Below are 25695 nucleotides of genomic sequence, written 5' to 3'. Positions count from 1 at the left end.
GGCCACCTGTAACATCACATTTGGTGCAGAAGTTGTAAAGTCAGAGAGCATGTTTGTTTCATATAACTTGAGACAAAACAAAACAAGCAAATGAGCAAAGTAGAACTTAATTACCTCTGCATAATGAAAAACAAAAAGCAGTAATTATGCATTGGGATGCAGTGAGAAGAAAATATAAAATGCCAATGATTATAATTATTACTACTGCAAATTGCACACTGTATAATGTGTACAAAAGCAACAGTTTAGATGTTTTTCATAAACATTTCTACAACTCATACTAAAGGTGTGTGTTATATTTTGCGTTACAGAGCTATATGTTTTATTTATGCCTGATGACCCATCACATGTGGTGTCTTTAGCTAACTGTTTTACCAATATAAAAATACGGATGAGTAGAAATTTTTTATCTCTGAATGCCAGCAAAACAGAGGTATTTGTGGTGGGTGGTGATGCCAAAACTCTTGACACAATCACATCAATCTTTACCACAAATGGTATTAGTTTCAAGCATACAGATTGTGTCAAGGATTTGGGTGTCTTGTTGGATGGAAAACTGTCATTTGTATCTCATGTAAACACTTTGACTAAGTGGTGCTTCCTTCAGTTAAGAAACATATCTGAACAAAATTTTACCCAGTCACAAACAGCGGACAGTTGTTTTGCCCTTATTGGGGCTCATCAGCACTGTGCACACCTGAATTTGAACCGCGGACTAACGGATTGGCTTGGGTTAATATTCCAGTGCTCTTACCATTATTCTACCACAGCACAGCAACTGGGTATGTAGGTATCGCTTAACCCCGATTTGGGGAGTGGTAGATGCTTGCTCGATTGCAAGCCAACCACAAATGGCTGATCGATATCGGTGTCATAACAAAAAAGGGAGTGAACATGAGTTTATGAACGTAAGAAACATAACTAAATTGCACCAATTCCTATGTAGGTGGGATGTTGAGAAACATGTTTTTGTTTCAAGCAGGCTGGACTATTGTAATGCTATATTATCGGGTTGTCCGTACCAGACTGTATCCAGGCTACAGCTGGTACAAAATGCTGCTGCGAGAATTGTCACTAGAACTAGAAAGTATGACCATATAACACCGGTACTTAAATCGTTGCAGTGGCTCCCAATCACATTTAGAGTCGATTATAAAATCCTACCTTTGACCTATAAAGCAGTACATGGCATTGCTCCGACTTTGTGAGATTATTGATTCTTATACCCCAGGACAATATCTTTGTTCATTGGATGCAGGTTACCTTAAAGGACCTGTGATCAATAAGACCTCAGTAAGAGTCGCGCCTTTTGTTATAGAGCACCTAAACTGTAGAATAGTCTACCAGTTACTGTCAGAAATGCCCCGTCTGTATCCGTCTTCAAATCAAGACTAGAGACTTACATGTTTACTCATGCATTCCACCTCAAAATGTAATTCCACTTGGCTGTGTTTGTTTTTCCCACCTCTATACCAATGCAAATTAAATTTACTTGTTTAAGTTACAAATGACTATTTCTTCTTGTTGAGCATCGTCTCCCTACATAAGACCTGAGGAGGCCGGCCGGCGGTCAGTCACAGACGCACCCAAATGCGGACTGAAGATGATGACCGACTGCCATGATGGACAAGACGTACCGTGCTGAGCTGGGAATTCAAGTTACCATACAGCAACAATATCATTATTATTTGTAAACAGGCTTAGAATTGTCACTTAATCTAGAATGCCCAGGAGGGGTGGGCAGCCGCTGGCCCTTGGACCCCCAGAGGTTTTTTTCACTCTCGATTTTCAGTTGGGAGTTTTTGTTCCTTTCTTCTGTGGCCAGTAGGCATACTTATAGCTCTGTAAAAGCATTATATTATTATAGTCAGTAGTCAACTGTCTTCTTTGTTCTGATGCATTTGTTTTTTTTTTTTGCCTTATGCCTGTGCTAAAGCACTCTGTATCACTGTGCAAGAAGAGCGCTCTACAAAAATAAATTGCACTGAATTGAAGGTAGAGTGCAGTGGCACTGCAGTAGGTCCAGTTTGTGCCCTTATGTGACCAGAATGTCAGTTTTTTCATGGCTGCAGTGATGTAGAGTCCATGTTACTGTGTCACCTGACTCCCACTTAATCCCATGTCCTGTGTTCCCAGAGTCAACTTGTGCCACCAGAATACGTCAAAGGCAATCCAACATAGATGTTTGTTTCCTCCAGCCATCGATGAGGACTCTCCAGCTGCTGAGGAACCATACTTATGTTCTTCAGCACAGCAAACAAAAGCCTTTACCAGCCTGTGATGTAAGTATGGATCACCACGGTAACACCACAATCTCCTTTTGCAGCTGGCTCACAGTTTGGCCTTTAAAATCTGTCAGCTCAAAATCAGTAATTATATTAAAATATATGTGCTGACAAGGACTATTTATTTACTATCTAACAATTATGAAATAGTGAAATCTAGCACTGGATAATGAAATTACATAATCAATTATTTCCAGTTTGTCCCAAGGCTTTCCAATGTTCACCTCAAAATAACAATAATTTCTAAATGTCAAAAGGAAAAAAATTAATTGAAAAACAATTAATAACATAACTTGTTTTATTTGATTCTATCTGTGAAGCTTTTCTGTAATCTTGTGTGTTTATTGAGCTTTTTTGAGCTCTTTGTGAAAGTTTCACAAAGAGTAATGTATATAAAATAAAATTTGAAAATGTGATGATTTATAGTGTAAACAAGTAAACAGCATGATAGTGCACATAGGCTGGCCTGAGGAAGATGAAGCCTATATGTCACATTTAAAGAAATGAATAATGAGAAAATTAAAACACAACGGTGCAAGACAGAGGATAGAAATATGTGAGGGGGTAAGCAAGACCACAGAATGGCGGAATGCAAAAATGACCATGGGTACAAAATTTCCATAAGGCAGAACATCTCACAGTGTCTCTCACAGAGCTGCTTGGCGCAATTTTCAAATGTGTTCTCGGTTTATCGAGTCAGACCAAATGTCACAGCATGGATCCAATATTCCAAAACCCAGACAGATTAATGAAATTACACTTACCTCACTCTTTTCTTCTAAACAATTTACAATGTTAAGCTACTTACACTTATTTACCCATTTATGCCACCTTCAAATTTATACTGTACCAAATCAGAGTAAGTACATTGCTCAAGGGTGCAACAGCTAGAAGTGGGATTTAAACCTGCGAACTTTGGGTTAGCAGCTGATAGTGCTTGGCAGGTCTACCCATTATGCTACCAGCTGCCCATGATGAAATCACATAATCAATTATTTTCAATTTATTATCTTCAGTTATTTCCATTATTTCTTTTATTTCCGTACATTAGTAATTGGAGACCTTATACTTGAAAATCCAGGTATTAGGAGGTAAAATAATGGGGATGAGTGTAGAGTCAACATTTTATAACATTTTTGGTCTTTTTCTCATTATTCAGTTTAATACTGAGGGATTATCTGGTCAAGACAGCTGTATTAACTGAAAACACCACCATCCTGCTTTTTCAGCATCACATCAGTGTGTTTTTGGTCCTCATCATCACATCACCTCTTCAGCATCACATCAGTGTGTTTTTGGTCCTCTTCTCCTAGTTACACAAAGCCTATGCCAATTTTTCGGGCCTCTGTCATATTGTAACTCTCTCTAGTGACAAAAGAGAAGAGGAGAGCATTTTTCTGCCCCCAAATTATTGAGCAGCGGAATTAAATGCCGTGTTTAATGCTCCATTGTTGAGGAGCAGTGATAAATATTTAAAACGGTTGAGTAGCAGTGTTTAATGTAGTGTTAAATGCTGCACAATGTTGAGCAGTAGTGATAAATGAGTAAAATGCGATGAAGGAATCAAGAGGCAATGTTGATGAAGCCCCCCTACTACCCAGTGAGGTGACCCTGGTGGTTTTTATTTTATATTGTGAAAACTGCATTACATCGGAATTATGGAAATAACTAAAACCTGGGTGTTTTGTCTTCTTACTGCCAAACTGCACACTTTGTTTAGAATAAAGAATATACTATGGGCCATGTCAAGGCCATTAGATTTGCAAATGATACAGTTTCCACATAGTTTCCAGTATTTATGTGCACCCACATATCACCTACACTCTCTGCAAGGGCAAACAGATTGCCATTAAATCATATTTAGAGTCATTTTTAGAAAATCGTTCCAAATTCATGCACATTTGTATTTGTATTATCACACAGTCCCAGGAGATAAAAACAAGGACAAATCAACAGGCAAAGGAGGCCAGAGAACAGGAACAGTCCGTTTCACTGACATGATTAAATGTCTGTCTTTGTTATAAAGTATCCTTGGGTGGCCCATGTCGACAGAAAATCTACGACTGTCCCATGGGACTGCCAATAATTAATGCCAAGAATTACAGTGATTGCCATGCTTTTTTAATTTTATATATAGCCATGGAAGAAATGAAAGACAAATTTGGGCAGAAATTATTGCAAGTACTGAGATAGAATCCTATCTAAAATGGAGTATATTGATTTTACTGTTCTTACATTTTGCACAGGTTACCACCACTCAACACAGGAACGGTTCATTTAACAGTGTGCCTGAATGTACCTTCAGCTGCTGCACAATGTTCACTAAGCGAGGATGAAACCATTATGTGGACAAGCACAGTGAAAACCAAAGGAGACACATTGATATCCACAAAGACAATACTCTAGGGTGACATTCAACAAAGATAGAAAAGCTGCAAGAAGATATAAGTAGACCCAGCAGGAACAAACTAAAAGCGTTAAAAACAGAAAAGCAAAAAAGAGGATTAAAGAGTCAGACTGTGGACACGAACATGCACATGGTCACAAATATGCACAAATACACAGTTACCACACTGGCATTTTGATGTTCTGCTAGTGTTGCTATCTATAGCTGACTGACCTTTCCCTCCTCCCGTGTTGCTCACGACTGAAAAGTCCTTCTCCATATTCTGAGGCCAAATGGCTGGAGTCCTGGACACACAACCACAGACCTCAAACACAATTTGAGGACAGTAACACCAACCTCAAACACAACTTGAACACACTGTTGAAGACTTTATAAGTGTAACAGACCAACACAGAGGTCAAATGCCAGCTAAATACACCAGCGTCAACTTTGATTAGCAGACAGAAGCTTATCACAATACTGCAGACCTCAGGCACAACACCACCGACCTCAGGAACCACAACAGGATGGCAAAAGATACATTTTAATAAAGCTCCTTTGAATGTCAACAAAGCACTGAAATCCACTCTGATTTACCTCCACAATGCCAAGTAGACCAACACTACATAGCAGGTTCTAATTCAGAGAGAAGGCCACGACCTAAAGCCTTCACAGAGTAAAGTACTTCAACTTGACAGGTATCAGGTTGGTTCATCAGGTACAGGAAGTCCTACAGACACCTCACAGGGAACAGCTCCACGTCATACAGTTCAGCATGAATATTTCATCCAGTTATGTGAAGAACACCAGAGAACAAGGCAAGTAATGCTTCCTAAGTAGAACACACCAGTCAATTGACAAGATTACATGCGCGGAAATGTGCAGTACACGGATGAATATGACAAGACACTGATGAAATCTCGGAGTACAAAGAAAGCTTTCAATCTTCAGTCACATTTCTTTTACAAAATCATAGCATCACATTAGTTTTATCTATTTCCAAGATCTTTGGGTTTTCATTAAAAAAAAAAAAACTTAGTATGTATCACGGAGACGACTTACTACAAACACTGGAAAGGGAGCCTGACAGTCTTACTTTAGCACAGGTGAAGAACAGCACAAGAGATTCAGATGAGAAGAATGCATGCCCCATCCTAAGGTACAATGGCTCTACGACACGGTCACCCCCAGAAGAGACTGGAGCCCAAAGGTAGCGTCTAAGTCAGAGGCACCAGAGAAAGGATGAGGGACCAGAGACATTCAGTGCTCAATCTGACATCCAAAGCAATAGATGACAGGTCTGTCTTTCACTCACTGTCATTGATCCTCACTGTTATCACACTTCTGGGTTTTCCTAAGAATCTGAAAGAAAGCTCCTTGGGCTGCATCTCTCAAACTCTGCTGATGTCAACCTTCCTGGGAAAGTCAGTGTGACTAAAATACATACTATTCCAAGGAGCTTCACAACCATGACTGATTTTAGATGAAGTCAAAGACGCAGCTATAGGAAGAAAACATGGAGAATAGAGTTATATGAAAATGGCTTCACATAAAATCCTGTTTCAACTGCATAGAACAGGTACATTCTAGAGATTCTGAAACATCCATGGGCACACATTTATCCATATAGGCACATAGAAACTATATTTAGAAATACACACCAGCAAACACACACGTGCTTAAAGATAAATGCTCAAACAAATATATTCTATCACACAAAACACAGACAAAAGCACTCAGAGATTAACACACACAGGAGCCCAAATACACATAAGCAAGCCACTTTTAGCCAAAAAAAAATGGGCCAGGGAGACAGCTCGGCTTATCTTTACAAAACCAGCAGGAGTGGAAAATTTATGGGAATGAAAAGGAAAAGAGCAATGCAACGTGGCAGCAGGTATGTCACTCATGCAGGCGAGGCACTGATGGCTATGGCACACGTGGCAGCATGTGGCAGCGCACAGCGGCCAGCGCCAACGGGCATTCGTTGGACAGAGATAAAGAAAATCTCATTAAAAAGCAAACAAGCCAGGGTGATTGCTGGGTTCCAGAGGCAGGCTTCACGTCAGCAAGAATGTAGCACCCAAATCTCAGCATGGAAAAGATGGATTTTTCATACCAATTTATTCATCACAGAACAAACTCTACAAAACAATGCTTCTCTATGCAACACAAAAATGCATTTGTGTTTTCGTGCTTCCGAGTGGGAACAAGCGTGTTTTTCGCAGTTCAGTAAAGGTATACAGTAAATATGGCTATGTGTGTATGTGAGTATTCATGCATTCATGTATGTGTCAGGGTGTCTGTTTCTTTGTCCAACAGATCTGTGGTAAATTCAAATTTCTAATTTACAAAATTGCTATAGGCCCACAGGAAAAATCAATCAGGAAGCAGTTGTTAGGTGCCTCTCAGTGCAGTTACTTTAACAGTCAAATGTGAGTCTAAATTGGCTTGGAGAGATTTACATTTCATTAGCATATTCAGAGAAACCCTTTTTGCAGTCAGCTGAGATGTAGCATCTGACACAGAGCATGATTTTGCATCATACAACCCCTACAAATAGTGTTTATTGTGGAAAGAACCGGGGGCTCCACCTCCCTTGCAGCCCTGCTTTGCTGCCCTGTAGATCATGGCACAAGACCAGTTCAGGACCTGTACACTCATAAAGTCATACTTTTGTCAGAATGATGTAAAAGTCATCAATTTCAAACAGCCTTCTTTGTAGCTTTCCAGAAAGCTGTATTGTCAATGGGACAATACAGCTACCCACCCACCGCTGAAAGTTGCCGATGAGGCGATTGAAACAGTCGAGTGCTTCACCTACCTAGGTAGCGTGATTACAGCAGACGGCGATGTTGAGCATGACATCTTCCAGCAGCTCGGGAAAACTGCGGGCATTTTCCAACGTACGCGTAGCATCTGGGCTGCATGAAACATCACCATTGCACTGAAAATTCTGCTATACTTGTCCATCGTACTACCAACAGCCATATCTGCCAGCGAAACGTGGAAGAACACTTTGAAAATAGCCCTCAAGCTACTGTAGATGTGCCAGAGATGTCTTCAAAAAATCTTGCGAGTAATGTACCAGGATCGAGCCACCAACGAAGAAATCCTAACACAGACTGGCACACGGCCGCTATCCGAGATAGTGGCAAAACGTCGACTGCAGCTGGCAGGACACGTGTTGCAAATGCCAGATCATCGGCACCCTTGGACGGCAATGGCCTGGACACCATCAGAAGAAGTGATGAGAAGAGGCCGACCCAGAGACTTGGAGAAGCACCTTCTAGGAAGATTTGGCCCGGGAAGGCCTCCAACTTGCAGATGCACAAAATATAGCGGCCAATGTGCCCAGTTGCACTTGCAGACCTAAGTCCTAAGTAAGTCCATAAAGCTGTGCACGATCCTTTTTGAAAACCCCTATGAGAAGCTCAAGAAGAAGCCCTGTGTGATGCTTGCAGTGAACTTGTGTGTGGAACTTTCAGAGAAACTCTTGGTGAAGCTGTTCAGGAATCACTGAGTGACACTGAAAACTTGTGTCTTAAAGCTATTGATGAAGCCAGTGTGAAGTCAATGTGATGTCAGCCTGCAAGGCATCATGGAGAAGTCCCCGAAAAGGCAGCAGAAAAGAAAGCAATGAGGCCTAATACAGCAGGAATAGTCTAAATGTCTTGTCAGGAAATCTCTAGGGACCTCTGTGTAAATCTCAAAAGGAAAGGTAACATTTGTGAAAGTATGAAAAAGCAGGAAGAAGAAGAAGACAAGAAACTGATACTGTGGATGAGTTGAGGATAAGGCTGTAGCATTCTGGTCAGATCTCAGGCACAGCAGTCTATTTCCCTCCCACATCGCCTGTTTTGACCACTTCGCTAGACCCTACCCTCTCTGATGTTGGCTTTTCTCTGTCGTGACAGCTTCCCAGAAGCTCTCAGAGATATGACAGGAGATCAGATGAAGTATGCTGCTGAATGCTCAAGTAGACTCCTGCCAGCCAATGCCTCTTCAATAATCCACTGAAACAGAGAGACAAACAGAAACACATGCATACACACACACACACACAGAAACACACAAATGGGCTTTATCAGTCCTTGGCTACTCATAGCTGCTGGCTGTAGTCCACTTTGCTGGCATTAAGTGTATAGTTGTTTCTCTTGGCTTCTGGCTACAGCGTGATGCTCAGTCACATGGTTTTGAGGTGTCCAGCTGACACTTACATGTTTCCAACTTCCCCCAGCTGAAAACTGTACATGAAATGGAGACAGGACAGCAGGTGAGGAGAAGTGCTCAAAATGTCAAGCTGCAGGTGTTAACAGACAGTGGGACCAAGAGCGGCCCCCCAGCCGTGCGGCGCAGCCACACGGGTCAGTCTGACAGCAAGCATCCAGACCCCCGCCGACCCCCCCCACTGGGACCAGGAACCCTATCAAATGAGAACGGACTGCAGAATGAAAGAAGCAAATGTCTGTCAATAAGACTAAACAGGCCGAGACACAAAAGCGCAGCTTGAAAATCAAATCCCATTTCTTGTGCTCTCAGACAGCTCCGCTGAGTGCAGGACAAAGGCCTTTCAGTTTGTCGTCAGCAAGCAGTATCTGAAAAGGTTACCACTGCGCAAACAGGCGGGAAACTAAGCTCCTGCGAAGAACCCCCAAAGTGTCTGGACCAAAGCCATGAAAACAGCTGTCTCTGTTACTTGTTTGCTTAAAAGAAGAAACGGAAGAAATATAAAATCACTGACACGTCACCTTCCGCACCGGATACAAACCCTTTAACGCTTGCAAGATTCTGCTTCAGTGTATAAGGAAAACAAATGTGCCAAGTAGGGTAGTGCGTAGTGCAGCGGTTAGAGATGCTGCTCTGCATTCAAAGCACATTGTCCATGTGGTGCATGTTTCCCGTGTTTATTAGACACTCTCTGGACTTGTGTGGGGTAAATCAAGACACCATGGACTGGGTTTTCCAACATCTCTTTCAAATCTCTGCCACTGAAATCATCATCATTATGGCACAGAGAAGTTAAGACCTTGTAGAGAAAACAACACTGATCCCAGACGGCGAACAGCACTTATTCTTACAGGATAATTTAGCTAAAACTTTTTCCTACACACTGAATCTTCAATTTGCTGTTCTCAGAAGTGAAAAACACCAATCAAGCATCCCACGAAGCACAAATATAACCGAAACTATATCACTATACACAGACAACATGACTCTTTGTTCAAAACATGTGCGCACGCACACACACGAAGGCGTATAGGTGTATACACTTCAATTTCCTATACACATACAATTTACAGCAGTCTACAGTGACCAGCTTATTTAATCACTGTAATTGAATACATTCAAGGAGCTCTCCTTTCCTCTCATGAATTTATTATGAGCTGCATTATACATGCCCTTTTATATTGGCTTTGAGGCCGCCGTACACTGGAGACTATTATGCAGATGATTAGTAATTGATTGAGTGCACAAATTTACAATTATTCTTTGCTATGGAACCTATGTGGGGTTTGGCAGCTCTACCTAAGCCCCAATATCAGAGCACTGTCTCTTTTCATGAGCTCTTCAGCTCAGGATATTGATCCATTGCGCTTGCGGGAGGCTCTCCTGTCCACTCCACAGGATTGCGCACACACACACACACACACACACACACACACACACACATAGCTTCACAAGAGACCTCACAATGGCTTCAGCAACTGGGCACAGGCATGGGCCCACAGACATGTGGACTCTGATACATGAAGGCACACAAGTCATTAAACTGGCTGGATTAGCTGACCCTCTGCCAACACTTGTGGCTTTGTGTGAATTCATCAGTTCAGAGGGAGGGCACAGTCAGTCACAGGTCACACAGGAAAGGAGCCGGGAGTACAGGGAGTTTGCTAGTGGAGAAAGGAGTGCAGAAAGAGGGAAACTAAGCAACGCTAAATGAGAAAAAAGAGAAGATGAAAAGGAAAATAGAAAGAGTATACTGAGGTAATATATACAGTATATGCAAAGTTTGATATTAAACCTTAAATTCAGGTCTATCTCAGGTCCGGGCCCTTTCTCAGAGCACCACAGACAGAAACAAATGTAGCCAAGCCAAGCAGTTGTTCAGCGCTGAATTACAGCCATATTCTCCATTCCTGAGCACAGCGAGACACACACCTCCACCCACTACCGAGTTAAACAGTCAGTGCCGTTGGACACTTTCCTCTTCCCTTTTTTTCAGTGTCCTGATTGCTCTCACCCTGCCTCTCCCTGAGTTTTGAAATTCAATGTGTGTCACACTTAAGCCTTATTTTCAGTTTTAAGAGCAGTCATCCCCAGCACAAACAATAAATCATCATGTCAAAACCCTAGATAAACATAAATTGTAGAACATTTCAATTCCTTACCCAGGACGTACAGGTCCCCCTAAAATACCAGAAGTTCTTCATGGACTTCAGATATGGAGAGTATCCGCCAAAAAAAGAGAACACAAGAAATGACAGCCAAAGCAATCTTGAAGTTGGAAAAAGGATACATTCGCAGAGCACCTGTCCTACAGCCGATGGCCAGGATCTTCTGAACTGGGTCGAATGCCAGAGCAGTGGGCTGGTACGGAAATCCGTGACGAGCTGTCTGAAAGAGAAATGGATTCAAAGTGATCAAGAACTCAAAGAAAATAATTTGAACCAAGCACAGAAATGGGTAGAACTAAGCTGCAAAATCAAGTGTAAAGTGGAATTTGAGGAATGCAAAAACGCCAATGTGGGACACAGCAGCTGTCTTATAAATTTATATCAACTCTATGCTTCTTTATATAATCCCTGGGCAGGACTTTATCACCTGGAGAAACTCACCCCAGCAACAATTGGGCTGAAATACAACAATATACAGCTAAAAAAAGAAGCAGTTCATTATAGAGTACTGAAAAACAGAAGTGCTGTCCAGGGTCTCAATGGTGCTGAATTCTCCTGGCTCATATTCACCAAACCAGCAAAGCAATTTCCTGTTCATGCTTAAATGTTGTTTGTTTGATTCATTTTTGTTTCAATCGGTCATCAATAATTCATAAACATTATCACTGATGAATTTAAAATGGAGAAAGAGTGCAGATGAACAAAATGAAGTGATAAAACACTGAATGAAATTCAGACCCTCTGTTGCAACATACGGGAAGCTGGCAGCATGGAAAAGCCTGAGGGACACCCGGTAGAAACAGACGAAAGACATTTTCACGTTCAGGTTATATTCTCCGTTGCTGTTGTTTAAATATTTTTCATTTGTCTTTGCTTCATTAAAAATCACTAACATGTTTGACTCTGTGGCATTTTCACACTTGGTAGAGTAGCTTTGGAAAAGCAAAAATCCCTTACATGGTAGTAAACTGATTTCTGAATTAAAATCTGAATGGGAACTGAAGAATAAAGAAGAAAAGATCCACTCCCAGCGATTCTCCCCCCTGGCAAAAAATTCCCTGAGTGGTGGAAAGTGTAACACTTGGCTGTGTTGCTGCATCGATCAGTCAAGCTCAAGCACCAAGATTCGACGATGCACACACAAAACTTCATTGTCAAAACAGAAACACATGTGCATGAGCGACATTTTATTTTAGCCATTACACAAAATAACTGATAAATGCATTCACATGTGTTTTGGGTACTTATGGGGCTTCTTCATTGGTGGCTATTGATGTGTGCTACTCCATACTACTTTTTGTCTATAAACATCAAAGTGTCTCCTCCGGCATGGCTTGGAGGGAGATGAGGCTTTGGCGAACTGGGAACTCTGTGAGGAGGTGGTCTCGCCATGGACCTCCAACACATTCAGCCTCTGTGAGGCATATGGGGTCTCGACATTTCAGAGTCACGCCACCTGCTTCTGCTGGAGACCGTGTTTTTCAGTAGGCATCTCTTGGTCTTACACTCTGCTCATTTTAGCCATTATCTGGATTATGCATGTGCATGTATAGTCACACAGAATCAAAGTCTGACATTAGCAATGTGCAGAGTGATAACAGATCATCACAAGCAAGGATAACTCCTTTGGTGTAAGTAAGCAGGAACCTTCATTGAGGCCTTGCTCACCAAAAAGATTCTCTGGTAAATATTTACTCGGAAAAATCACAGATCTGCCCTATGACTGCAAGAGCTAACAACAACACTGTTTGCAGGAAAAAAAGCATAGTTCTCACATATTGGAGCCAACCCCACATTTCTGCCAATATTTTCTGAACACCAGCCTTAACTGTTTTGTAAAGCATTTCAACAAAACAAAACAGTGTTAGAATTATCTTGGTCTCTCAGGCCATTTATAAACTGTGCGTACCTCTTCCATACACAATGGAAATTTGAAAATACATCTGCATCTCATCACAAGAAAGAAGTGAAAATAATATACTGCCCAAAATTAGATAAGGTTGGCAGTTTATCTATTTCTGGCCCACTTGTAAAATTGAATCCAGCACTGCAGCACTCTTTTTCATACTGAACAGAGCAGATCATGAAGAAACTGTGCTGCACCCATGTGGAAATTTACTCATAGTAGTAAGGACTGCAGGAATCCTCTAAGCAGGCGGTCTCCAGCTCATTGCATAAAAATCTTTTAATTAGCAACCAATTAAGACCTAAATGACACAAGTGCTTTGACATGTCATCTAACTGATTACTCCAATTAAGCAATTAAGATGCATGGGTGGAACAGCAAGTATGGGAGTGTCTCCTGGGAGAGAAAGTGGTTGTGGAGTAATACAGAAGGCCTGTGCAAGTATAGAGATGCCGCAAAGCAGGATTACTAAAGCCACATAATGTGGTCAGCACACTCACAGAATATGAGCTTTCAGCTCAGTTATATCTCAAATAATGAATAATACTTTATTCTGAAAGCAATACATTCCTTTTCGGATTCATATACAATAATGAGTGGCAAAATGAATTCTTACACCCATATGTGATGAAAATCAAGCTGTAAACTGCAGGCCATTTGGTTTTATCTTCTGTGAGAACCAGCATGGTCCTGCATCTCAGACAGTTGCCCTAAGCAATTGGGTCATGTCCTGATGTTCCATTCAGCTCAGTATCAGTCAGCCGAAGCACAAAAGCATGACCAAGAGCTTTTCTCAGGAGAGTATCAGTCAGTCCAAACACAAGAGCAGCATGCCCAGCAGCTGCTCCCAGAATAGTATTAGTTGGTCAAAACACAGGAGCACGCAACAGCTTCTCTCAGGAGAAAATCATTCCAGACAGGAGTGCTCACCCTCCAGCTCCTTTGTGCATAAGAACACAGTGGTTCAGCTCTGCTCCAGTTTTTGACACTGCAAAACCACCAAAGTTTAACATGTTTCACTTAACCCTGAAAGACCACCATCTTTCCATTGTTTTATTTTATCCAACTGACTTCAGTTAAACCTTCACCTTTGGAAGATGCTGCCAAAGAGGTCCAATAGGACACAATGGAATCCAGCTTGCTCCTCAGTTAGAAACATCAACCTGACTGCCAACCTGGTTCCAAGGGAACAGGAGGGTCTCAATCACACATCTCATCTAAGCCTTTCTCCTATTTTTTAAACCTCTTATTCCTTCCTCTATTCCTCACCATTACTCTGCTCTTTACCCTAGCCAAACTCAGCCTTTCACTACCACCAACTCCATGAATCCCGAGGGTTACAAATCATGACTTCCCTTTTGAAGTTATAGAGGGGATACCCTTAGGCATGGGTGTAAAGCAGAGCAGATATGCTCAGGCACTGTCAACTGCAGCTAAGATACCTTGATGGAGAAATGTAAAGCATCTCATATACCCTCAGGGATGAGTAGAGCTCAGATATCCTCAAGGTGGAGAGCAGAGTAGATACTCTCAGGGACTGTTTGAATACCCTCCATTTGGATACCTTGAGGGAGAAGTGTAAAACATTTCAGACAGCCACCAGAATGGAGTTCAAATACCTATACATATGGTTGGAAAAGTGACCAAATACCCTCAAGGAGAGATATAAATCATCAAAAATTCCTAGATGGATGCTTGGAGAAGAGGTCAGATATGCACAGAGAAAAGGATGAGCCATGAAACATCTAAGACCAGACAAAACAAAAAGAAAAGTTAAAGAGAAGTAGTTACAATAATTGCACCTACAAGTTAATCTCTTGATAAAACATAAGCCAAAGCTGCCAAAAGATTACACATGCAAAAAGGATAAGGTCAAATCCTACCACCCTACCATCCTACCATCCTCAATGACTGAATACTAAAAGAACCTTTATATAACATACCTTTATGCAATATTTATATTCTTTACTTGGTATCCCTTATTATTCAGTCAATAAAACAAGTATTTTAACAAAGTACAGGGTGAAAGTGCAAGTTTATAGGAATGTGGCAATATCAATATGCATGCTAAGAAATGTCTTAAAAATGTGTGTTGAATGCAAATAGTAATTGTTATATATGGGTTCTTCATTTATCAATGAGCTGTGATAAACTGCCCAGCCAACAATAGGCTTAATTACCTTGTAGCTTCCTTAGCTGAGTAGTACAAACACCGCTTTTAAGTAATGTCACACTGTCTGACAATCTGACAGTCATCAGTACTTGAGCTCCACACTCATTACAGTTTCTGTAAAGCCTGTACTTCCACTGCCAGCCCTACATGAATTGTGAGTGAGCTGTGAGCTGATTGTTTCACTCAGTGAATCTGTTGTGCTTTTAACTTCTGCAATGCCTCACTGAAGTGCTTCCATGTATTTTTACTGCTGCTGTAGATCATCAGCCACACCCTCTGCAGGTATTACACAGGGCACAGGGCAGCTGGACAAACATTACTCTGTTGTCTGTCTCACTGTCCCTGGCCGTCTTCTGGATCAAGATACAATGTGAGCCGCCCCAGCTGAAGCATCCTGCATAATGTGCTCCGGTGCTCCTTTTGTACTCCTGCTGTACATTTCTTGAAAATCTTCTTCTTTCTTACACATGAGAATGTTTAAATTATCAGAGGCCTGCTCATTTTAATTTTATAGATTTTATGTAAGTTTATACAACCCCGCTAAGAGCTATTTTACAAAAATTAACTTGAGCAGCAAGTTTCACTAATGTTTTGTTGCAGTTTTCTTTTTTTTGCTGTCTATTTTCCATTAATCTTTAAAACAAACAAACAATATAAATCTTTAAAACTCTTGCATATTATTTAACACTCTTCAAGTAAAAAGGGGTACATTGTGTTGGATTGTCTTCACAAAGCACTGCAGGGAATATCCTAATATGGGTGACAGTAGATATGGCTGTATGAATAACACACACTCACAGACACGAACGAGTTCAGTAACACCATGGTGTACAAACCCACTCATGGGCTCATGTATGAAAGTAGCATGATGTCACACACAATCTCAGTCACGGCACCAAGACTGTCTAATAAATATTCTTCCTTAATATTTGGTCAGATATGTGACTGAAGCTTTTACCTGTGTAACACAGGAACTGTGTGCTTCAATAAAGGGGTGAACAGTGGTAGATATCACCCAAAAATGAACAGCAATGAAAATGAATAATTCAGAAGAAGGAATAAAAATGTCCAGCAACAAGCGAAGACATATTTTGGGTTCTCAGCTCTCTGGAATAAAAATCCTTTGAAATTGTGAAAGTCTAAAAATAATGGCTATGTGGAGAGCAGGGCCCCAGGGTTTCTGAGTAGTGGAGAGAGGGAAAATGATCCCTAGCAGAGTAATAATTAGTCTAGCCCCAGGGGTGAGCAAGAGAGTCTTGTTGTGTATTGTGTTTACTGGGTCAATGACTATGCCATCACCTTAACCCGTTTCCTATTAGTGAAAGTAACAATTTCCCACACACTCCAGTTCCTTCTGCCCTACGGAATAATTTGTTGAAGAGCATGTATGATGTATGTATGGTGCCTTTTCAAATGACAAAAGTAATCTTTCGTAAAAAAAAAAATATTGTCATATATTTCCACTCCCTTTATTTATTTAGGTAACAGATGGAATGACTACACGGAGAAATATTGCACTTTCGTTGGCTTCACATAAGCCCCCGTTTACTAACAGAAAGCAGTTGTAAGAGTACAGATTGATAGCGTCAAATGATACATTATGATGTTCCCTTCAACAGCTTAGCACCGCTGAGGGATCCATTATTGTGGAAGCACCCTATATCTGTTCTGCATTAATGCCAAAGGGGGATGAAGATATTATCATTCCACTCATCCTTAAATTGCAGCAGAATAAAACAGCAATGCTATATTTAAATGAAGCACTTTTGGGGGGTTGCTAACGATAACAGCACTTACAGCATTCAAGGGCAGTATAGGAACTGCTTCTAAAACAAATTCACTGTTGAGAAACGGAAACATACATGAGATAGTGGGGGTAGTGTTAGCACCGTTGCTTTCTAATCAAAGGACATGGGTTTGAATCCCTGCTCTTGCTGCTGTGCCCTTGAGTAAAGGTGCTTACCATGAGTTGCTCCAGTAAAAAGCTTGCTACAGTATATAAATAGGTCAAACCTGGCTACGCTCCAGACTCCAACGTCCATCTGACAAAAAAGACATTGTCCCAAGTCTCGGACAAATGCATTGAAAAAGGCGCAGAAAAGAAACACAACACAACATTGTCTTTAAAGATTCCTATCTGCAACTCTACCCTGACCTGCCAGCTGAAATCCTGCTGAAAAGATGTGAATTTGAGTTCCTCAAAGCCTTTAAAACCTGCAGGATGTACCGTGGTTTCCATTTCCCAGCCTGTTACACAAACGGACGCTCCACCAGTTTAACATTATCTGCATTGCTGTTTTTGGCAAATCTGAAAGACTGACACCAGATTACACAAGTATGTCATAGCACTGCATTTCATTCTGTTTGTTCTTATTCTATTATGACTACAGCTTTGATTTTTTTCTCCAGCTATTTTATATTGTACTTTTTTACTTGTTTGTGGGCTGTAGTCTTTACATTTTATCTATGGAAGCCTATGGGGGGAGGTATAGCCAGGGATTCTTAGTGAGGGATTAAGGTGGTGCACATCTTCAATTACACCTGTGAAATGAAGCTGTGGTTGACAGGTTCTCAGAGGGAGAGTGGTGGGATGACCAAGTTTTTGGATTCTGTCTGTATTTTGGTTTTGCCTTTTCGATTAGCTCTTTCTCTCCGGGGGTGCAGTGGCCCAGTGGCACAGTGGGTTTGGCCAGGTCTTGCTCTCTGGTGGGTCTGGGGTTTGAGTCCTGCTTGGGGTGCCTTGCAACGGACTGGCGTCCCGTCCTGGGTGTGTCCCCTCCCCTTCCAGCCTTCTGCCCTGTATTGCCAGGTTAGGCTCCATCTCCCTGCGACCCCCGTATGGGACAAGCGGTTTCAGACAGCATCTGTGTGTCTTCTTCTTTCTCTCTGCCACTCTGCTTTGTACCTCATTCAGTCGCACAGTTTAGTTCTTGTTTTGATGACAGACTGTCACCTGGATTACTTTTATTATAATTTAATTTTAAATGACCTGTGTTCTCGTTTAAATTTTTAAAGGCACTTAAATTAAATGGTACAGGAGTCTTCTTAATGATGCATTTGAAACATAATAGGCCATGTGTTATTTGTATTACCTTTAATCTTTTTTTTTTTTTCCACAGGACAACATTGGACAATGGTACTGGATAATGACACAGTGTTGCTGATCTTGCAAATAGATATAAATGTGTATGTGTGTGTATATGTGTATGAATAGGTAAATAGCTTAGTATTGAAACCTAACGTTGTAATTCACCTTTGAAAGAGGTGTCAGGTAAAAGCATTAAAAAATAATAACCCCCGCAAGGGGTTTATAGATTTGAGCATGATATGATACCAGGGAGAGCAGTGTATCATAACGGAGAGAGAAACTGGTGGCACCAGACACACAGAAGACCTGACTGATGATATTTTGTGGTCACTGATGCGTCCATTGACAAACGAAAACACCCACCAGTCTTTAGAAACTTTCATCAGCTCAGCGGACTTTCAAGCAGAAGTTTTTTTATTGCTTCCTAGAATCAGAAGAGTCAGCTTGGTCATCTGTCAGTTTAAAGACATGCTATAAACTGTGAGGGGTGCAGCACAAGGTAATGTATTACTATAATATAATTTCTTTTCAAACTGACAAAATAATAGAAGGCATTACTTTTGCAAACAGTGAATAATATTACAGTTTTTCTAAATTTTAATAATATCTTGCATTTTCCAAGATCTTTTATGTGTTTTCCAGGATGAACTCCTTTAGCCTTGTCATATATTCTCAGTTATTGAACTGAAAAGCCACATATAGCATGTATTCTGCTTTAGGGCACTCTTCTCACATGTAGCATATAATTACAATAAACTGAGAGTCTAAAAGGCAAGGAAATTGCTTGATGGATGAAGATAGCTTGTACATAAGTGTTGTGCAGATAAGAAACTGCAATTAAATTGTAGTTGAAATGTCCTATGCTTTCATCGGCTCTACCAAAAACTTGTCTTTGAAAACTGCAAGATGCAACCCTGAAACACTCAGTTTATCTCCAAAACGTCTCGATATTATAACTGATTCATTTTTCAAATGAAATACGCACTGTTATCAGAAAATGTACCAATCAAGCAGCCTTAGTTTAAGCTTTTAATAATGTACATGCTCTGAGAAATGTATAAAATTTGTAAATAATTCAACCAGCTTTAGTGGTTCCAAGACCTAAAACTGAAAATGTACTATATACGCACATTTGTTTTCATTATTATTAAATAATCAAATAACTAATAAATTACTGGCCGTCAAAAGAGTTTTGTATAGATCACAGTTTACAGACAGTGATCACCCTATTATGTCTACTCACAAAGTCATTAAAATGTGACCAGATTGGTTTAAAAACATCTAAATTATCTCCTTTGCATAATCAATCAGTAAACAGCACAGTGATTGCCAACAATGCGGTATTAACACATCTCAGTGTCATACGACTATGAATTTCTCCATTTTTCAGTTCATTAGAAATAAATAAGCATATTTTTTAATGTTTCACAAGTTCATTGACACAGCTAGTTTTGTTTTCATGTGGATGCTATTTGCATCAGTAAATGCTTTTTTCACCAGTTCTCAGCAGTGTTAGCATACAAACAAATTTATATGAGAATTAATCAGCATATCATTGAAATGTTTGTAGCAAAGTAACATAGCAAGTAACAAAATGTGTAGCAAAGTAATATCGGTTTTTCAAGTAACAAGTTACATTACAATCTTTAAATTAGGCATTCAGCACTGCCCATCGATTCCAGGACCCCCAGCAAAGAGGTACTCACTGGTCTGTAAGCTTCTTTGGCTGCAGAACAATGCAGTTACACCGTACATACATAGCTCTGGAAGTCACCACCACTGCCATCTCATCTCACTGTATAAAGCTGGGCATTGTATTGGCAACACTATTTAATATGGGGTGGGGGTTGGCCAATGTGTATAAAACATGAGCCAGGCAGATTGTCATGGCTACAGGCTTAACGGAATGAATAGTGGAATAAGGCACCACCTCCAGTGGAGCTATAGAGCAGGACCAGGGTCAAATCCACTCCTATAAAATGTGTGACTCGCAAAACAGTCTGTATTGATTTTCGCCAAGGCATACGCATGTGTCTTCTTAACTCTCCCACAGTGGATAATGAAAGAAACGAAACAAAAAAGGGAAAAACACTTAGTGGAAGTAGGGATGGAATAAGAAAGCAAGAGAATAAGATAGTAACGTGTCCTGAGATGATGAAGCACGGGATTAGTGCCATGCAGACCAGTGGCAATCTGATCATTGAGATAAGGGAGGACTGGTCCCCCAGAGACAGAAGCTCTTGGTGATTCATCATATTTCCCAACTAATTGTGTGTTATTAATCAGCTTCCTGTCATCACTCAACAACTGTGTCACTGCAACACCCGCTTTGCATGGCGATGACTGCGTGGTTTGCAGGAACTGTGCTGAATGGAAGTGTGTGTAGATCATGTGCAAGTAAGAGTGAGATTAAGTACATCTTCAGTATATCTGCATTCCTCAAAAAGATGGGTACATGGAATCACACACATTTACAGAACCACTTGTCCCATACAGGGTCGCGGGGAACCGGAGCCTACCCGGTAACACAGGGCACAAGGCTGGAGGGTTAGGGGACACACCCAGGATGGGACGCCAGTCCGTCGCAAGGCACCCCAAGCGGGACTCAAACCCCAGACCCACCGGAGAGTAGGACTGTGGTCCAACCCACTGCGCCACTGCACCCCAGAACCAGTATCATTACCTGTTAAACACACATTTGGTATCTTCACTCACAGCAATTGTTCCCACTCATGGGATATTTACCATGATTAAGGACACAACAGGAGTTAATTTCTTGCCATTGGAACTGTCAATACTTTAGCAACATGGCCTGTTCTTGTAGTTTTACAGTACACTTCTATTAGAGTGTGACAGATGGGACTTATAACTCAAGCACTACCCTACCATGGCTGAGCATCGTTCTCCCCTGTGTCAGAACCATTAGTAAGCAGAGGTCCAGAGTGCAACAAGGGGACACTCTAAGAGCTAAGCATAGCGAAAAGACACTTTAAAACATGTTCTCTGAGAAAGTAATGACAGCCATGAGCTCACGTCCCTTTACCCATCTGAGGAAACTGCAAGGTCCCCTAAACTTTAAAACAGATGTAGTCGTGGCTCAGTCTCGTGTGGCTTTTTCATCTTTCCAAGAGATGTGTACAACCCCTATCCCCAGGCCTCAGCTCCAAGCCCTCGACCGGCAGTCTCCAAGGCTTCTAGCCTCCAGCCCCCAGCCAGCAGGCCGATTGAACGGCTCCTGAGGCAATGGATCTCAACAGGTTGCTGCTCAGAGGAAATGAGACACCTGATGCTAAAAAGCAACTTAATATTTCTAAAATCCCTCCCAAAGCAACGCTGAATGAGTCCAGTGGCTTTACTTGTCTGAAATGAGTTTTGAAAAAAGGGGACCAGTGGTAACTGGAAAAAAAAAAAAAAAAACACTATAAGAGAAATACATTTACTAGGTAAAACAACCTGACAGCAATAGGTTTTACAACAAATTGTTTTTATACTAACACAGTCTCCCCTTTTAGTGGCAGTAATTGCACAGGGACAAAAGAGTTGCTCTGGAACCCATTTGTCAGCGTTTGACGTTTCCCCAGAGCAAAGTGTTATACGCAAAGAGTAAAGCTCTTCATCTGAACCCCATGGAGAACACATTCATTTCTCTGAAAAGGACCACGAGGGGGGACTGCATTTCCAGCACCTGCTCTCCTCTTATGACGCTCCCGCTGCTGTCATTTATTCCGACAATAAATACCAACAGATTAGTCGTAAGCAATACGAAAGCATACATACTGTGCGTGTATAAATAATATTACTTAAAAGGCTTCTGAAGAAATAGTCATTGTAAAAACACTGTTTGATGGTAGTTAGATGAAAATGTGTGAATGTGCCCTCATTTTGATGACTATGAAGTGGGTCATTTCTCTTTAAGTGCAGTGTCACATTTAATAGGAGCTAATATTTGTCCTGTTAAATGTTCGAGGCCTTCAATCAGTAACAGGCTCTGTAACCCCACCCCCAACAGCCTTTCAGACAGGTTCACTGCGGGGAGGTGGCTGCCAGAGTCTGCTCCATGCAAACAGGCCACAGGGACAGAGGGCTGTGGAATCAGTAGGATTGCTGTCATGGTGGCAGCTGTTTCTGTCCATGTTGGCCTACTGATCTCTGTTGCCGAGCTGCATGTAGGAACTTGTGACAGTGGTGGACGAACACAGCGTGTCTGATGTTTCAGCTCTTTTGGCAAACCGCAATAGCGTGCCAGGTGACCCGTGTGGTGAGGTGGAAAAGCCCAGGAACACTTCCAGCGAATATACAAATAAATTATGTATGTGTCCTTAAGTCATTCCGTTTTAAAGTCCACATACATGTTAAAATGGAGCTCTGCCGAATTTGCACACAGGATTTAGAGTCAGTCCAGTGTAATCAGCATCCTGGGGACACCACCATGACTGCTGCTGGAGAATCTGTGTTATCCTCCTCTTGTTTCTCACTGCTTCTGTCAGCCTAATAATAATTCGATAAGAAAGATGCATTATATGAAACTCAACACTTACTTCTGCAGTGATGACAAAATACATGCATCAGTAATATTCCAGAGGCAGAAAACTGGGATACGGTGCAAGACAGATAGATAGATAGATAGATAGATAGATAGATAGATAGATAGATAGATAGATAGATTACAGAATACCCCCCATATCTCAAGAAGACTTGCGATAATCCATTTCCATACTGAAATGATACCCAGTGCTGGATTAAGGACACTTCACTGTATAATTTGAAATATGGTGTCTGTTCCATAAATTTCTCAAGATTTATCGACACATTTAGTGGAATCCACAGTACACACTATACCGCCACTCTAACTCCAGCATCGCCAAATATAGTTTATTCCCAGGTTGCATGATATGAAGAACTCACTATGGAGTGAGTAAACAGAAGCCTGAAGGTAAAATATAACTGAAGACGCACAGACCCACAAAACAGCGCAGTGCTGGTGTTTGGCTGTAGGTTGTATCACTTTTTCAGTTGATGATTTTGTCCAAAGCGACTTACAATACATAAATTATTCGTTATTCAAATTACTGAGTTGTTCATAAATTACTAACAGTGCCTTAGCAGGTGCCTTTACCAAAGTGCCTAACAGTGTTAAATCAGCTTCGCAATGATTTACGCATTTATAAGACAGGACATTCTTATTATAATATCAATCCAGGGCAAGTACCTAGTTCACGGGCACTACAGTACGAAGGGGATTCGATCCAGGAACCTTTACACTGCATAAGGAGAGCGCTACACGGGACACAACCTGCGCAGAGGGGGACCTGAGCCCCACGCGTGAAATAACTAGTTACCCAGGCTGTTACGACGCAATGTTTTATTACCCTGCGCTGCCTATCATACAGGAGCCTGTGCTCGGCGATCCGCAGCGGCACGGAGTTTGGGAGTGTGCGCTGAAGCACAGGGCGCCGTCCGGCACAGCAGGTACCTACCTTACAGACGTGAAAGTTCTCGGATGCGAGGGTTTCTTGCACCTCGATGTCTCTGTGAGCGCAGGCTGCGCTCGGGATGGAGGGTCCCCCGCTGACCTGCGCTGCCCCACCGCCGCCGCCACCGCCGCCGCCGCCGCCGCCGCCCGGGGTCGAGGTGGTCAGACCGTCCAGGACCCTCCGAAACTTCTTCATCCTGGCGGAGCAGGTGGCGCTTCCAATGGGAAACGCGAACGCGCCTTCCGTCCACGCGGGGGGTTTACGGTCGCAAGACGTGGGAGACGTGGGGCAGAAGTCGGGGTCGCTTCTCAAAGAGCGGGAGAAAACTTCATTTGGACGGAGAGACTGGGTCCTAAGTTCAGATCACAGGAGTCTATCAGCAGCAACTAAGTTACTTATGAGCGAGAACTAAAAGTGCAAGAAGAGAACGCGCGAAAGGAAAGGTGTGTGATTTAAAACGCAAACTGTAGTTCACCTAAACTCAAAGTCTTTTTTTCTTCTTTTCCAGCATGATAGCTGACTCATTCCACAGAGCTGGATACTTCAACTCTAAAAACGTTATTACTGCCGCTGAAGGTTCTGGATTCAGTGTCATGCGGATGGATGGTAGTGAACTGCTTCTGCAGGAAGCGAGCAGAAGGTTCTGCAGGCGGCGCAAGGTGCTCTGGCGGGGGGCTGGACGGTGGGAGGACAAGCGCTACATCTCCGAACATTTGTTTCAAAGGGAGAGAAGCGCCACGCGGAGCTGCTGTTTCCTGAAGACTCCTTCAGTGTTCGGCGGCGGCGCAGCGCATCTCGGCAGCTTCTCGCGCCCCGGCTCCGCTCTCCTGCAGTGCCACGCGCAGCGCTCTCCGCGGTGCTGAAGCCCGGCGCCTGTGCCCCGCCCCCCGCTCAGGGCCCCGCCCCCCGCCCAGGGCCGGCCCCCATTGGGTAGCGCACATCACCGCCGTCCATATGACTTATAGAAAGAATGGACTGAGATGGACTTTTGAAATGAATTTCATAACATCTCCACTTCCACACATGGAAGAAAAGAGGTGAAATTAAAGGGTTCCTCTCCTCGTTATTTAGACCATTTTGGCTGTTAGTGACATGTGCTGAAGTGTTTTCAGCTGAAAGCTCTGGTGGCCTTAACCCTTTTCACCTCTTTATACTCAACAGCTATTCAGCAACGGCTGTTCATTTACATTTATTTATTTAGCTGATGATTTTTGCCAAAGCAACTTACAATGTTACAATTATTTACCCATCTATACAGCCACATAATTTTACTGGAGCAATTTAAGGTACGTACATTGCTCGAGAGTACTATGCCTGGAGGTGGGGGATCAAGCCTGCAACCTTTGGAGCCAAAGGCAATAGCTCTAACCATTACACTACCAGATGTCCCAGGTCACTCCTTTGTCAAAGTAAATCAAAGCAGGGTGTTTGTCAGACTCCAGCTCCACCACTTCCAAGCGCTTCCACACATCCTAATAAAAGTTAATGAAGCAGTTCCAAACACTTGGCTGAGTGAACAGGACCAGAATGAACAGGTCCTGCCTTGTATAATGGTTTATATCACACACTTCACCTTGCAGTGAGAGGAAACCTCTGTGTAATTCTAATGAAGGTGATGGAAAGTCAGTGTGTGATATAACTGCATAACTTGAAATATGCTGGTGACTTTTGCAATTAATATCTGCTTATGAGCTGACTGTATTAATGACAAAGAAATAATATGGGGAAGGTAAAGACACGCAGGTGTGGGTTAAATCCCTAAAATATACATTCTGGTTTTGTTTCAGGCAGAAAGTGCTGGGCATACTATGTTTATCTTTTAGTATTCAGTAAGACAATGTACCCTCTTTCAAATATTACTGCTTATAAGAATTAACATTCCTAAATTGAAAAATATCTGTTTACATTAGTCTAACTGACACTTCTCTAAAAGGCATTTACAGTGCAGCTAGGTCATTTTTACAGGAAATACTTTACCCATGAGA

General features: G+C 41.9%; 1 protein-coding gene across 3 annotated transcripts in view; it reads right to left on the bottom strand.

Annotated features, from left to right (window-relative positions):
- LOC108937426 (syntaxin-binding protein 5-like) overlaps positions 1–24224 on the bottom strand; it is a 103692-nt gene extending 79468 nt beyond the window's left edge. For all 3 annotated transcript variants that reach the window (XM_029256995.1, XM_029256996.1, XM_029256997.1), the window contains exons 1-2: positions 23714–24224; positions 11192–11289 (exon numbers count right to left, since the gene is read on the bottom strand). In XM_029256995.1, coding sequence (XP_029112828.1) covers positions 11192–11289; positions 23714–23905 — 290 coding nt within the window. In that variant the 5' untranslated portion in view covers positions 23906–24224. The remainder of the gene's footprint in view (positions 1–11191; positions 11290–23713) is intronic.
- Positions 24225–25695: the final 1471 nt, after the last annotated feature.

Source organism: Scleropages formosus, chromosome 12, assembly GCF_900964775.1.
Source record: "Scleropages formosus chromosome 12, fSclFor1.1, whole genome shotgun sequence".
Classification (NCBI taxonomy): domain Eukaryota; kingdom Metazoa; phylum Chordata; class Actinopteri; order Osteoglossiformes; family Osteoglossidae; genus Scleropages; species Scleropages formosus.
Note: the sequence above shows the minus strand (reverse complement) of the source record. Positions and strands in the feature narration are given on the sequence as shown.